The sequence below is a fragment of the Trachymyrmex cornetzi genome, unplaced genomic scaffold (genome assembly GCF_001594075.2).
Source record: "Trachymyrmex cornetzi isolate Tcor2-1 unplaced genomic scaffold, Tcor1.1 scaffold57, whole genome shotgun sequence".
Taxonomy (NCBI): domain Eukaryota; kingdom Metazoa; phylum Arthropoda; class Insecta; order Hymenoptera; family Formicidae; genus Trachymyrmex; species Trachymyrmex cornetzi.
Window position 1 is genome coordinate 424,852 of NW_017299882.1, and position 14,709 is coordinate 439,560.

The 14,709-nt window shown below is 31.0% G+C and overlaps 3 protein-coding genes across 7 annotated transcripts; 2 read left to right on the forward strand and 1 right to left on the reverse strand.

Moving 5' to 3' along the window:
• Window positions 1–5,732: 5,732 nt before the first annotated feature.
• stas (Transmembrane protein stas) lies at window positions 5,733–8,399 on the forward strand. Of its 2 annotated transcripts, none has more exons than XM_018515155.1 (4): window positions 5,733–6,142; window positions 6,539–6,662; window positions 6,756–6,884; window positions 7,201–8,399. In XM_018515155.1, exons 1-4 carry the CDS (start codon window positions 6,070–6,072, stop codon window positions 7,706–7,708), a joined length of 834 nt encoding a protein of 277 aa, XP_018370657.1. In that variant the 5' UTR covers window positions 5,733–6,069; the 3' UTR covers window positions 7,709–8,399. The 2 variants fall into 2 exon arrangements, with proteins under 2 accessions (XP_018370657.1, XP_018370658.1); XM_018515156.1 differs by having other exon boundaries at window positions 5,733–6,004.
• Window positions 8,149–10,349, reverse strand: LOC108766089 (uncharacterized). Of its 3 annotated transcripts, none has more exons than XM_018515153.1 (5): window positions 9,851–10,349; window positions 9,473–9,734; window positions 8,764–8,971; window positions 8,568–8,697; window positions 8,149–8,223 (listed from the first exon to the last, which is right to left on the reverse strand). In XM_018515153.1, exons 1-5 carry the CDS (start codon window positions 10,245–10,247, stop codon window positions 8,180–8,182), a joined length of 1,041 nt encoding a protein of 346 aa, XP_018370655.1. In that variant the 5' UTR covers window positions 10,248–10,349; the 3' UTR covers window positions 8,149–8,179. The 3 variants fall into 3 exon arrangements, with proteins under 3 accessions (XP_018370655.1, XP_018370656.1, XP_018370654.1); XM_018515154.1 differs by having other exon boundaries at window positions 8,153–8,234; XM_018515152.1 differs by lacking the exon at window positions 8,149–8,223 and adding an exon at window positions 8,368–8,472.
• Window positions 10,350–10,760: 411 nt separating this feature from the next.
• Polr1C (RNA polymerase I and III subunit C) lies at window positions 10,761–14,042 on the forward strand. 2 transcript variants are annotated; one of them, XM_018515149.1, is made up of 8 exons: window positions 10,761–10,879; window positions 11,572–11,644; window positions 11,720–11,779; window positions 11,866–12,050; window positions 12,132–12,316; window positions 13,028–13,210; window positions 13,365–13,616; window positions 13,812–14,042. In XM_018515149.1, exons 1-8 carry the CDS (start codon window positions 10,830–10,832, stop codon window positions 13,925–13,927), a joined length of 1,104 nt encoding a protein of 367 aa, XP_018370651.1. In that variant the 5' UTR covers window positions 10,761–10,829; the 3' UTR covers window positions 13,928–14,042. The 2 variants fall into 2 exon arrangements, with proteins under 2 accessions (XP_018370651.1, XP_018370653.1); XM_018515151.1 differs by having other exon boundaries at window positions 10,839–10,879; window positions 11,419–11,644; window positions 13,812–13,927.
• The last annotated feature ends 667 nt before the right edge of the window (window positions 14,043–14,709 follow it).

Consider the following 14,709-nt stretch of genomic DNA (forward strand, 5'->3'; position numbering starts at 1 on the left):
GAAAATTAAAAACCGTATTGTTTGTATTATATCTTTATAATATGATGCTTGATGATAGCATGAAATTATTAAAATTGCTTGTCAATTTATTTCGCGATTACTAGAGTAGTTTTAATTGCGTTTTTAAGTCCGGAAAAACAATTCGGCGCGCAATCCGAAAAGACTACAATATGGTATATATGAAAGTACATATATAGTGTATATTAGTAATTTAAGATTGAATTATTTAAAGCAATGAAGATCCACAGCTTCGACCGTAGGCATTTTAAATTTCTAGTATTGATTGTGTTTCTCACAATACGGTTTAAAATAAAAGATTCTAAAAATGATTAAATCTTAATATATATTTCTTCGAACAGTATTAAGTAAACATAAACTTACAGTAAATAAATATTTACTCAATAAAAAATAATAATTAAATAAAATTAAAGATTTTAGTGTTAAATAAATATATCTTTATATTTAATAAATATTTACTTAAAAATACTCAAACAAATACTTATCAAAATTTTTTTTCAGAGTTGTACATCGCATCTTGGATTGACCAGGAAGCCATCGGCGTTAGATATTAGCGCGCGATATGTACGACTAATTATATCGAGCGGCATTATTAATCATCTCCGGAGTAACGTATTCCGCGCGATCTCTCGCGGATTCCCCGATCTCATTATGACTTTGTTGCATTCCTAGCTAATTATCGTCGCTGCACGTGGGTAAGCACGTGGTCGGCGTGATCGCGCGCGCGCGTTTTAATCTGTCCGACAAATCTACCTGAATGCGCAAATTGCGCACACGCCATGCCGAATTGCATAATAGATCGGCCAAAAGCGATTACGCCCGCCCGAGGAACACATCAAAGTCAACAAAAAGTCAAAATGACTTTATGATTCTTGACGTCGATAAACAGACAAATTTTGTAACAATAGAAAAGTGATGTCTATGAACTTTTTTTATTTTTGGTAATGCTTTGACATGTGACAACACATGCAGCCTTAAGTTGAACCGTACTGTATTAATCGATACTCTAATATAATATTAAAAAGGTAATAGTAATTTAGATATTAATTGTATATATACACATATAGTGAGAGCAAAAAGTATTCGTACGAGGAAATTTGTTATAAAAAAAGTCTTATTTGTAGAAAATAAATATTAATTAGCAATTTTATACAATGAATACATTCTGTTCTAACACAAACAAACGAGCTTCGTATGTGTTCCTGATTTTAGAAGCCTAAATTTCTCGTCTGTACGAATATTTTTTGAATGTTCAAACAATACAATTTTAATTTTCGCTTTTTTTCAGATGATATATTTTGTATAATTAATACGTATCTTTTTGGTATATATAATTTGAAGAAACATACAGTCTATTTTATTCTTTATGAATAAATTGTTAATTATCCAATAAGAAATTATCGTCAATTAAATGTTGAATCGACGTCAAATTGATGTTGAAATCATTGTATTTGTATCGATTCAACATCAATTCGATGACTCATTTCTCGCTGGATAATATTTACTTTTTAAAAATAAAATTTTTTTTTAAATATTTTCTCTGTACGAATACTTTTTGCACTCACTGTATATTCAATAGGATATACTTCATTTTTTAAATATAATAAATATGATAATTTTGAGACACACAAAGATAGCGTATTTATTTAGATCGAGATTTGTCAAACTCTGAATCGATGATAAATTTAAATAATAATATTACAAAATGATCTCTCTTCTGAAAAAATAATTATTTTAATTTTCATGATGTCAAAATGAAGTCCTTTTGACTTTCTCTTGATTTAATATGTTCTTTGAGCAGCGGCCTTCATCATTTATCTATTAGAAGTATCTTTTATAATTGATTCACTGTTGACGTATCAAGTTCACAATTCTCATCCCTTCGTCATTAACATCACATAAGTTTTTAATTACGAATTCTATTTGTTTTACATTGGAATACTAGGTTGCTTTCGTCTGCAGGCAATGCCAATTAAAACTTAAGAAGAAGAAGAAGAAAATCATTTCGGGTGCCTTAATTCATTTCGGGGCGGGACTCATTACCGGCGCGATTGCAACGGCGATATCATTCGGACTTACAGGTGTAAATTTATTCCCCGCGCCCTGTCGAAGAAACTTAATATATGATCGTCTCATTCACGTGGCTTTCGTTATTCGTGTACTCGCCGCGCCGCGGCCGCGGCCGGTCCGCCGAGCGTTACGAATCAGGAAACGGAATTAGGAAAACGGAAGGAAACGGGTGGAGGAGCGAGACTAGTTAACGGTGACGAGGCGTACATATATACGCGTTATTGCTTTCGGAAGCGTCAGTCAACAGGGCTGGCAGCATTCAATCCGAACATCGAATGTAACCACGATTCACCGGGCTCATTGATTTTCTAGACAAAATTTAAATTAGTTTAAATTTATTTTTTCGAAACATACATTCCTTTAGGTAATTATTCCAAGTCCTAAACTATAATCATTATTATAAAGCCTAAATTATATAGTAATCCTTTATCTCAAAATTATCACATTTATCTTTAAAAAAAATTAAGTATATTCACTATAAAACTGCAGTAAAATATAATCAATTCGCTGCACAAAGCTAAATTATTCGTTGTTTTATTTTTTTTTGTAGATAGTTTTAGACACAAATTTTTTAATTAGCTAATTTAAATGTTTTACTATTAATTAATTAAATATTTTTTAGCTGATCTTTCATAGATACTTTTAGATAATATTGCGTAGCCAAATCTTTAATATCATTGGTACCTTTTAGTTTCTCGTTTTATTTTTAATATATACTGCCTAAACGTTATTCCCATATATTTCTATTATTTTATACGTTATTATTTTAAGCCCAATCATCGCAGCGAAGAGTAAATACAGTTTGAATCCACTTGTTTAGTCCGCTCCTGAGCCGATCCAGGCAATTTCTACGGGTTCACATCAGAAGACGTTTCCACTTCCTGTCTTTTCCCACGGCGAGATGTCCCAAAGTATCGCCCCAGCATGATCTTGACATACGTTTGCTACGTTTAGTTCGGTAAACAGCATCTGGAGCTGGTCTGTCGTCAACGAACGAGAAAACCTTACCTACTTCTCTTGATTTTATTCTCTTTCTCTCTTCTTCCGCCCACTTCCGTATTCCTTTCTATGTCATTGTATCAAATAGCGCCGACGATTGTGTCGCATTGAATATTATTTACATAGTAAAATATAGAATATTTACAAATTACATTTTAACATCACATGAAATATAATATTAGGATTTATAGATTAATATAATACTCTAGTAGAGTTTTTCATTGGCAAAACTAGTGCGCACTCAGTGCACTTTAAAGCCGTTGTACAAAAATCGACGTAAAGATATACGTTTAATAACAATATATAAACGAATTAAACCGTGAAATATTCGATACATTTTATTGTGCTATTTGATAAAATAAATTTTTGAGCATTTTATCAATTGAGATATCTCACTTTTATATTTTTTTAGAATAGTGTCCAACAGCTTTAATGTGCACTGAGTGCGCACTAATTTTGCCAATGAAAAATAATGCTATAATACAATATATACATTAATAGTTATTTTCATAATTTCTTTTACTTTTTAGTTTAAATATGTATATATATATATATGTATAACCGTGTAATATTTATTTGAATCCTAGATAAAATCATATAATAAGATCAAGATGATATCAAGTAGGAGTTATTTTAAAAAAAATCATAACGATATTATTATATCCACTTTTACGTTTTTTAACGACGATTTTTTTATGAACTTTTTACATGATAATTTTTTAAAAAATTAATTCAAATGACATTGTTATATTAAGAATTAATCACAAAATCATTGTTAAAAGTGTATCAAATAGCATCATTATGATTTTTTCTAAAATGCTTCAATTTGATGTTATTTTGATCGTATTATAATTTTGTGTTCTACTTTTGGGATTGGATATTTAATTTTGTAAAACTCTTAAAAAAAGATTTATTTTTAATTTAAATTATTGTTTACTTTCCGAAATGCGCTATTTTTTAAGGTCTTGTTGCCAAAAACTAAAATAAAAATAAAAAAATTAATAGTAGCACAATCCTTAGGCGATGGTAGTAATTAAAATTAGAAAAACATTTCATTCTTTATATCAAGTGTGTTACACTTTCTTGTACACATAGATTTCTTGCACAACTTGAAAGTGATTTTTTACCTGTTTTAGAATCTCTAGAAACTTAAAATTTTCTTAATTGATTTACGTAACGTAAGCATTATTAATATTTTGTCTATTTTTTCTTGTTCTTAATCATTATTGACATCGAAATTGGCAATTTTTAATGTATAAGAGTATAATTAGATCTTTTACACATTCCATTCAAAAGACGTCAAGAAGGAAATTATTTTAATCGTATCCTGTGAAGTCTCGTGTCTTCCACTTTTCAACTGCTCGAAGAGTGGCAGAGTAGTAAGAAAGGAAAGGAAAGGAAGTACCGAAATAGACGAGAATATTCTTCATAATTCCAATCGAGGAGTAAAAAAAGAACTGTCGGTTGCTTGAAATATACTGTACGAGTTACAGCTTAAATCATAATTATAATATTATAGGTATATCTTACCTCGATGAAAATTTTTTAACAAATTCTGCATTCTGCGTTTCCCTTAAGCGATACAAATATCGCCTACTTGAACGGTCGTTAAAATGATTTTATTTCAAAATGAAGGAACTCATACATCAATATCGCTGCAAAATCTCTACAATATTGCTGCAACATGCAATGTTGCTGCAATGTTGCAGCAGTCCCAGTGAGAAATGATAATGAAATCGACATCGAATCAATATCAATTCGGCATCAAAAGCATCAAATCGACGTCGATTTCATTGTCATTTTTCACAGTGTTGCTGGAACTTTTGTGCAACTTTGTGCTATAGAGGAAGGAATAAAGCCATTATCCATGTAAACACTAAATATGACAGTAATATGACATTAATGTATCATTTTATATTCAACAGTAAAAGCGTAATATATGTTACACAACAGTTACACTACTATATAAGCATGAAATTATAACATTAATGTTATGTTACTTGGTATTTACTATAATAAATATCAAAGAAACTTATTTTTTCAATTTAAATTTTACGGCTAATATAATAATAATAATAATAATAATAATCAAGAACAACGGAATATTGAAAAGTGATTAATTGGATCGTGGATTGAATGCTTTTTTAAATTAATTTTATCAATCACTACCTTACTGATTGTCGATATATTACAGCAAATCTGTCTATAACATATTGCATCCTTTCCTATAAACAAAAAGATATATAAATTAATTGTTTTTCTTTTCTCCTCATTATATTATATATATATAATATACAATTGTAAAAAAAGCTTAAACTCACTATTCTCCTCTCAAATACTTTAGCAAACTTGAACTGTCTTGGATTGTCTATAATGTCTATTTTAATTGCGAATTCTGTACATAAATTTGTAAAAAAATTAATATGAAATACAATCTGAGATCCATATAATAGCAAAAACTTGTTGTTAAAGCCTTTTCATATGCAAGAATTTTTTCAGATTTTTATGAGACCGAAACAATATAAAACTTAAAAATTCGCATATGAAGAGACGATTGAAAGTGCAAACGTGCAAACTACATTGCCGACGTGTTTAACGATCTTCATGCTTATAACGGAAACGCGCAGTCTATGGTCAAACGCAAAACATGTCCAATCATCCAATGCCGAAACAACACGAGGCTGTCAGCTGATTTTCGCTAAAAGCGAAGGAAGCTGTGTTATCAGCCTTGTGATTCGAAAATCCCTCTCGCGACGGTGCAGCCGTTCTGACACCGATATTACACGTCAGTTGCATTCGTACGACATGCACTGAGACGAGACTGAACGAGAAAACGCGTGGATTATAGAAACCGAGTTCGCGAAAGCGATATCCGGAGAAAGGCGAACGATGAGCCCGCAGGTTGACGTGAGATCAGGTGAGACATCGCGATCGCGTGATTGCTTTTTGCGAGGGAAATGTGCCGGGAAGTGGCGTGTTTAGATGTCGATCAGCAAACGTGCACGCATATCAGAAATGGCGCGACGCAATCTCAAAGTGACACGTGTAAAAGCGCGTAAGTAATTCGACGATAGCCGAGTAAACAAAAATATCAATGAATCCACGTGGCCCTCTGTATTTATGTGACTTATTGTATTTATATATCTATTATAGGTTTGATATATTTTTCGATTTATCCTTAATATTTAATTTCATGTATTTTAGTTTCTCTTTTATTTTGAAACTAAGTGTAATAGCTGCGTTTGATTTCGCAAATCGGAAGCTCCGAATTCAGTGAACAAGGATAGAATGATTACGGATGTCTCCGATTTGCAAAACCAAATGTAGCTAAAATATATTTTCTTTTCTTTTTATGTTTTGTCACGAAAGTTGTAATAGAAAGGTTAAAAAATTAAATTTTATATTAAATATATTTAATTTATAAGTATATAAATTTTTATATTCTTTGTAGGAGTGCCCAAAGCAGCCAATGGTGAAGCTTCGACAAGAAGAGCAGTAATAACTGTTGGACTCATTTTTGTGGCCTCGTTGACTGCGTTATTTTATGTGTACACCAGTTTTCCAGACTTAGAAGAGTAAGAACAGTCATTCATCTGTATATCTTTGTGTTCACGCTTTGTACATTGTATTGGATATAATAATTGCGCCTTTGTGTATTCTTTTTGTAGAGATGAAAGGCAGCATATGAAGTTACCGCTTCACATAGAAGATGCCAAGAATTTGGGAAAACTGTTAGAACGATATAAGGATTTATATTACTTCCAAGTATTGGCCGGACTGTTTATCATCTACATCTTGTATCCTTGAATATTCTAGTCACATATCTTTACTTTTAATTTGTCCTTTTTCGAAAAATATTCTTAATTGGTGTACATTGGAGTAATAAGTTGAAATAAAACAAGCTGTACAGTCAATATTATGCTACAAACGCTTCAAAGCTCTTTTTGATGGAACAATTAGTAAATTTTTTTTATTAGCTCAATCAATGCAATATTTGCAGTGAGATATTGACCGTATTTTGTATTTGTTTCACTTCAACTTAGGTATCAGAACAATTTCCGAAAAAGATCCTATTAAGATACACAATGTGTTCCTTACATCATATCTCAATAGCCTGCAAACGTTTGCCATTCCTGGCTCTATTTTTCTCTCAATTCTTTCCGGATTTTTGTTCCGTTTCCCGGTCGCGCTGATACTTGTATGTACATGTAGCGCGATCGGCGCCACTTTGTGCTACCTGCTGTCCTCATTGCTGGGCAGGCGATTGCTGTACCGATACTTTCCAGAAAAGGCAAACGAGTGGACCATTACCGTGACCAAACATCGTGATAATCTACTAAACTATATGCTGTTCCTCCGGATGACGCCGTTACTGCCAAACTGGTTCATCAATTTAGCCAGCCCGGTGATCGGTGTGCCGATGATGCCGTTCACTGTCGGCACCTTCTTCGGCGTCGCGCCGCCTTCCTTCGTCGCCATACAGGCGGGTCAAACGTTGCACAATCTCACATCGTCGAGCGATGCGTGGTCGTGGAATAGTGTAATCGTACTGTGTGTGTTTGCATTGTTTTCCCTCCTACCTGTGTTGTACAAGCAGAAACTCAAGCAGAAGTTCGAGTAAACGCCAGAATGCTCCATTGACGATATCCATCAAGGTGATAATCCGATATTTTACGAGGAAAACTTTCCTATCATGGAGCAGAATCTTTTACTGATAATCTCTTAGGAAATTGAAAAAAAAATTATATCAAATGCGAATTGGGATCCGCTTTTTCGCACCATGTAGTTGTTTGCATTTGGACACATGTTTGTACTATACGTACAAAATAGTACGACAAATTCTTGCGAGCACAACAATTTTCGCATAACTTATTTATTGTTGTTTGTAATTTATTTCTACAAGTGTGTTTTAGATTATGTGGAGACATTTAAAAATGTAAACTAAATATAGGCGAAAGTGGAAACAGACTTATTTTATTATGAGTGTTACAAATATGCCTAGATAATATTTTAGACAATATATTATGCCAGGAAATGATCTCAGGAAATTCTTTGTTGATAGGGTGCTGAATTTGATTTTTTATTTCATACGTTATTGTATTGTCAGAAATAATACTCCACTCGAGAAATCTAAATCTGCAAACAATCTTATATACACGAATCAATATTTGAAATTAACGTAAATACGAAGGAAAAATGCAGATAAACTTAATAAATTTTATTAAATATAGCTTTGTCATTATTAGCTACATTGTTGTGGTACATATCTACAATATTTTTCCTATCGGTGATATTAACAAAACGAAGTTAAATAACCAATAGAAAGAGCAGTAGCATTATACACTGGTAGACTCACGGGTCTCCAATACCACCAATTGTACCATACTTAAGAACATAAAAGAAGAAAATAAAATGTACAATATAAATAAAATAGAAATAAAAAAAAAGAGCGCAGATCATTTAGGGTCTCTAATACTCACATGTATGTCCAGCGGACAATAAGATGATCGAAGATTTACAATGTTGAACGCATTCCGAGCTTGGTGTCATTTTTATCAGTCTTGCACCAGCTACGCATCGTATCACAATATTGCTACACTCAGGATTGGGCTAAAAATTCATGGATTGACTTAGCTAAGACCTGCTAAGATATAACAATTAGAATGCATTACCTACCAATGGATAAGGCGGTGATTCCGACTCGTCGATGAAAATATATTTCTCTGTGCCTTGACTCCACCAATTCGGAGTCTCTGCTGGCTTTAGAAATAACTTTCGGAGTATTCTATTGGGCTTCATACGGTTTATTCTCCAAGATATGTGAGTAGCAAGAGAAGCAGTGTGGAAAATATCCAATCTATTATCCATAACATCACGGATAGTTCTGTGCAAACATATAACACATATAATTTGATCAGATAGATGTCATATAATTAGAAATTCTGTCAAATTTGAATTAATATACTTTCTAAATTCTTTTTAGAGTAAAATTCCACTTTTAATGATTGAAAGTTCTGACACTTTCAATTTTTAGAGTGAGATTCCATTCCAAAGACTTTAGAGAATATACTGTTAAAAATATCATGAAATTTAATATATTTTTAAACTATACAAGTTTAATTTCATAACATTACGTTAAATTTAATGTATTGGTAACTGAAAGGTATATGAAAAGTATGAAATTTAACGTACTTTCCATAAAATTTGTAGATTTATGTAGATTTGCATGTAATTGAATACACACATTTATTTAAAACTACTGTAACTTAGTTTTCAGTTAAACCATTTTATTATTTCAATTATCTCATAATATAATCACAAGTTTCCTTTACATGTTACTTAAATTTATAACGAAATTTCTAACAGTATACGTGAAAACTCTTACTTAAAAGTTTCATTGGTGGAAAAAATTCTTTTAGCATCTTTATCAAAGACATCTTGGTTGCTCCAATATAAATTAACTAGATCTTTCATCTTGATAGTTGTATTATTTTCTGCTCTAGTATATGGTATACCGACGTTAAAGGATCTGCTGATATTGTGACCAGTTAAATCTAGTACAGAATGGACCATAGTGCAAGGCCAGCAGTCCATATCATTGATGTAGAAGTATGGATTCTCTATCAAGCACCATTCGTCGTATAATTCTGGAGTAATAAATATTATTAAATATGTAAACATTAAGATACTTCCTCTTATACTATAACTTTTTATATTATTCTAATAAAAAGTTTAATAAACTAATCGTTCGAGGATTACAAACCAGATAGCGACGGATATTGGCTGACAATTGGTACAGCCGCTTTACGCAACGTATATAAAGCGGGATAAATGGAGTTTTGCGAGATTCTTATAAATATAACGTTTAACCAGCTTTGGCATAAGCATAACAGTATAATGGAGATAAAAACGAGTGATAAAATAATTCGCAGAGACTTCGATTGTTTCTTCGATTTTTTCGAGTACTTGGCTTCCAATTGTCTAAAACAAGCTTGAAATATTTCCGACGTTTGCGCCTCCGATACATTGTGAATGGCCGCGTATTGTCTGAGTTGTCGTACGTTCTCTCTATATTCGTGCAAATCGACCATAATCGCGAATCTCGTCTGTGTTAAACTCAAATTACGCGTTAATACATTCTTATTGACATTCTGAAGCATACAAGTGACACATACTTGCTGTCAGTTTTACTTGCACTTTCTCGTTTATCCTTTGCACTTGCACTCATTCTTCTCTCTCTCTCTCTCTCTCTCTCTCGTTCTTCTCCCTTTCTGCCTCAAATTTTGACCAATAGGACAACCCATGTGGTGCGTTATTCGGTCTATTCGCGTTTCTTGAACTTTTTGCACTTGACATCGTCGTTCTCTCTCTTTTCAACGCCTGAATATATATTTATCCCTTTTTAAGTGCTAACATTTTTGGGGATTTCAAGCAACCCAAACAAACCTAATATTGTATCATAGAATTATATTATAAAATTAATGACATATTGTAGCGAGATTAAGTTCTTTTTGAAAACATAAAGTGCAGATAAAAAAATATGCATAATAAAATTACGTAAATGCGTATATTACTGAATTCATCACTGAAATATCGCGCATGCGCAGAAAAGAGCATGCTAGCAACTCTGCTCTAACAAAAAGCACTGCTCCTTTAGACTTGGAGTCCAACTAGTTTGGCGTGATTTGATGCTTTGCTTTGGCATAATAGAAAAGCGACCGATAATTGGGTAGTGTTAAGACATGTGGTTGTTCTCTCATTCCAGTTTGAGAATATTTGAAATATCTTTTGGGTAAAGTATAATTTATTTCCGCAATGTATCGTCTCGTTATTCAAATATCGGATGAAATAACGAAGTAGAGATATGAGGTTGAGTTAAAATAAACTGACAATTAACTGACAATGTGCGCGGGAATCCAGTTATGTTTTTCATTTTCATGGGATAACTTCATAGATTTTGGAGTTTATTAGGTTTTGCACACGATAAAGGTGTCACGAGAACTTAGCGTTATTCTAACATTCAGTTCTTGTGTTACTCTCTTGAGTCAGTGATTTTCAACTAAATCCCGATTAACTCAACCGGCTAAAACTTATATCTATCTATATTAAAATTTCCTGCTATAATTAGTCATCCCTAATTTAATTGTTTGTTTCTATATTAAATAAAAATTATAACTATAAAAAATAAGTATTTTATTTGACAATTTAATTATCGATTAGTTAGTCTGTATTTAGTAAAAAACACTTCATTTTTATTAAGATTCTCAATTGTTAGTTTCTGTAGAAATTAATATTCTGTTCAAGAATTTTAATAAAAAAAATTCATTACAGCTCTCTGCTGAAGCATTTCAAAAGTAAGAATTATTAAAAAAAAACAGCAAAGTGTGTGAGAGTGGTGCAAATTAAGAAAAATATTTAAAGAAACAAGTAGATAGTCTAGTACTTCTTATTAAAAAGAAGAAGAAAAAACAATATAAATCTCAGTTGCCGAAGTATAATTTATATAACAATGGAGAATAATCAGGAACCGCGTTGGATTATGAAAGAATATGAAAATGTAAGTTTAGTAGGATTCACTAAAGGCATTTTGCTTTTTATACAATGTATTTATAATATGAATTTGTTTCAACAGTTTGAGGAATATATGTGTAATAGGACAGATAGATCAATGACGCTGGAGAAATTTGTAAAGGTAACATATTGTAATAAAGAGAACAATATTTTATGTATTAATATGTATATCAATATGTGCAAGTAAAAATATTTTTCTTATTGTAGAACCTGAAAATAAATATAGTTCAAGAACAAGATCGAGAAATAGAATTTGATATAATTGGCTGTCATATTTCGCTAGCTAATGCATTTCGCAGGATATTACTGAGTGAAGTACCAAGTATGGCTATTGAGAAGGTTTATATCATAAATAATACTAGCTTGATTCAAGATGAAGTACTTGCACATAGGTGAGAGAAATAACAAGGTTTTTCTGTTTTTATGTCCATGAAAATTGTTTATAACAAATTAACATGTAATTTGCTTTTAAGATTGGGGCTTGTACCTCTTCGTGCAGATCCTAGATTATTCGAATATCCTCCGAACGACAAAAAAACAGATGATACAGTCAGTGATAATGATACTCTAAGATACGAGTTGAAAGTTACGTGCAGTATGAATCCACAAGCACCTAAGAATTCTCGTCTTCCAGAGGATATGTACAAAAATAGCAAAGGTACTTCACTGAATTTCTTATTATTATAAAATTTTCGATTTTACTAATCAGATTTCAATAATTTTTTTAAAACACTCTTGTTTATTTAATTTCTTAATCACAATAAAATATGTAAATAAAATGTATAAATTTCTAAGTAGAATTTTATCACTTATCTCATACTCTTTTTTTTATAATTTTGCACTTTCCAATCTCTTGTAAAACCAAAACATACATAATTGACATCAAATTCAAAACCTATAATCATAAGTCAATCACTATCACGTAAAATCATGCGTTATTTTAATCACAATGTTATATTTTTCCCATTAATTATGTATGAAATGATAGGACAGAAACTGAACCTAAGTTTTCCATCTGATAAGAAACTCTTTTGTCATTAAACTGTTGAACATCTTAAAGACGATTTGACTTTCATAAATTTATAGGTTTATTCTTTCTAGCTGAATTAATATATACTTAAAATTATCACAAAAGATTTTAACAATAATAAAAAATTAATATTCTTACATCGTTATTATTTTTATATTATGCTTAAATTGAAATTGATATATATTTGAAGTAGCAAAAGCGAGAAAATTTTAGTGTACTTCAGTACAGCGACAAAGAAGACCTATTATGCTAATATTATGTTAGTTTAGAAGACCTAATATTATATTAGTTTCTGAACATAATAAATAAAATACATAACATATAGTATTCTTTTTATAGTTTACAGTAAGGACATTAAATGGGTACCAATAGGCCGGCAAGCAGAGATGTTTAAAGCGGAACAAATTGGTATTTTAGAAAACGACATATTAATATGTAAAATGCGTCCTGGTCATGAGATCCACTTGTTTATGCATGCAGTTAAAGGCATTGGCAAAGATCACGCTAAATTTTCTCCCGTAGGTACGTAAGAATTTTGCAAACAAAACATTTTTTTAGTTCTCATATTCTAATATAAATATCATAAATTAAACAAATAGACAAATACAATGTTTTTTTTAATTATTAAATTTAAAATAAATTATTTATGTCAGTATATATTATATAATATGTTTAGCTACTGCGTCATATCGCCTCTTACCAGTCATTCAGCTAATTAAACCCGTGAAGGATCAAGACGCGGATCTTTTGAAGAGCTGTTTCAGCCCTGGCGTGATAGAAGTAGTAGAACAAGAGACAAACTCAGGTCAGAAGTATCGGGAGGCGCGTGTTAAAAATGCCCGTTACGATAGTTGTTCCAGAAACGTCTATCGTTACGATCAACTAAAGAATTGTGTGGAAATGAGTAGGATAAAGGATCATTTTATCTGTAAGTATAAATAATCTAGAATCATTGAAAAAGAATTAATTAAGATTTGAGTTACAGTCATTGTGTTATACGAATTATTTTTTCTTTTGGACAAGTTGAAGCTACAGCTTATGACAGTTAGAAAGTTTATTATGTAATATAAATATATATATGTATATATTTATGTTTGTGTGATTGTGTGTACTTAATTTATAGTCACCATAGAATCTGTGGGAACATTACCACCGGCCGTGCTATTCACAGAAGCCGTTAAAGTACTCCAGAATAAATGTAAATCATTTCTCGCAGAGCTAGCAGACATAGGAAACTAAATTTAAGTAAAATAATCTCCTTGATGAGACAAAAATTATGAAAAGTGATATAAAAAATTGATCGTCGAGTAATCGTCGCTTGCTCTTGTGGACAACAATAACAAGACCATGCAAGTAAATCAGTTGCCAATTGATAATTTATATTTAAATTACCGATTTATTTTTAGAAATTGATTAATAAAATTACTTTATTGAAATTTAAATGCCTCATTAATTAATAAAATAACCCAATTAATTATTAATCATCATTAAAATTAATTGTAATTATAAACTTTATAATATATAATTGAACTTTTTTATTAAAACTCACTTTAGAATTATAATATTGTAAGAACCAATAACAAAAAATTGTACTATTATTAATCTTTAATTATGTGATTTAGTATTAAATAATTATTATATGTCAAAGTTTTTTTGCGCAATAGTCCCAATTATATAATTGTGAAATTATCAATTTTGTTACATTTCACCAAATATGTTTTAGGTTTGAGACGCCGGCGACAACTGTTGACCGTCTCTGAAGCAATATATTTATATCTTGTATTTTTATCAGATTTTTGTAATATCTGGACAATATTATAATAAAAAAAAGTAATTATGATCTGCGAGAACTCGCTGAAAGCCTTCATACTATTAGTTTATAATCATCGTGTTGCTTTCTCGAGGAAAACTTTAATATGTAAATATATAATGAAGAAAACTAACTTAAAAAATTAAATGTAAAAATAAAATTATTATTCTAAACTACATAAAAGATTTACGCGATTTTTTAAAATTCACGT

What these genes read in the sequence shown, in the direction of transcription:
- stas (XM_018515155.1), top strand. Translation starts at nt 6,070, where the DNA reads ATGTCGATCAGCAAACGTGCACGCATATCAGAAATGGCGCGACGCAAT. An exon ending in AGTGACACGTGTAAAAGCGC is followed by an intron (nt 6,143 to 6,538) that starts GTAAGTAATTCG and finishes TATTCTTTGTAG; the next exon opens with GAGTGCCCAAAGCAGCCAAT. An exon ending in AGTTTTCCAGACTTAGAAGA is followed by an intron (nt 6,663 to 6,755) that starts GTAAGAACAGTC and finishes TTCTTTTTGTAG; the next exon opens with AGATGAAAGGCAGCATATGA.
- LOC108766089 (XM_018515152.1), bottom strand. Translation starts at nt 10,247, where the DNA reads ATGCTTCAGAATGTCAATAAGAATGTATTAACGCGTAATTTGAGTTTA. An exon ending in CCAATATCCGTCGCTATCTG is followed by an intron (nt 9,735 to 9,850) that starts GTTTGTAATCCT and finishes TTATTACTCCAG; the next exon opens with AATTATACGACGAATGGTGC. An exon ending in TCCACCAATGAAACTTTTAA is followed by an intron (nt 8,972 to 9,472) that starts GTAAGAGTTTTC and finishes ATGTTTGCACAG; the next exon opens with AACTATCCGTGATGTTATGG.
- Polr1C (XM_018515149.1), top strand. Translation starts at nt 10,830, where the DNA reads ATGTGGTTGTTCTCTCATTCCAGTTTGAGAATATTTGAAATATCTTTT. An exon ending in TTATGAAAGAATATGAAAAT is followed by an intron (nt 11,645 to 11,719) that starts GTAAGTTTAGTA and finishes TTGTTTCAACAG; the next exon opens with TTTGAGGAATATATGTGTAA. An exon ending in GATAAAGGATCATTTTATCT is followed by an intron (nt 13,617 to 13,811) that starts GTAAGTATAAAT and finishes CTTAATTTATAG; the next exon opens with TCACCATAGAATCTGTGGGA.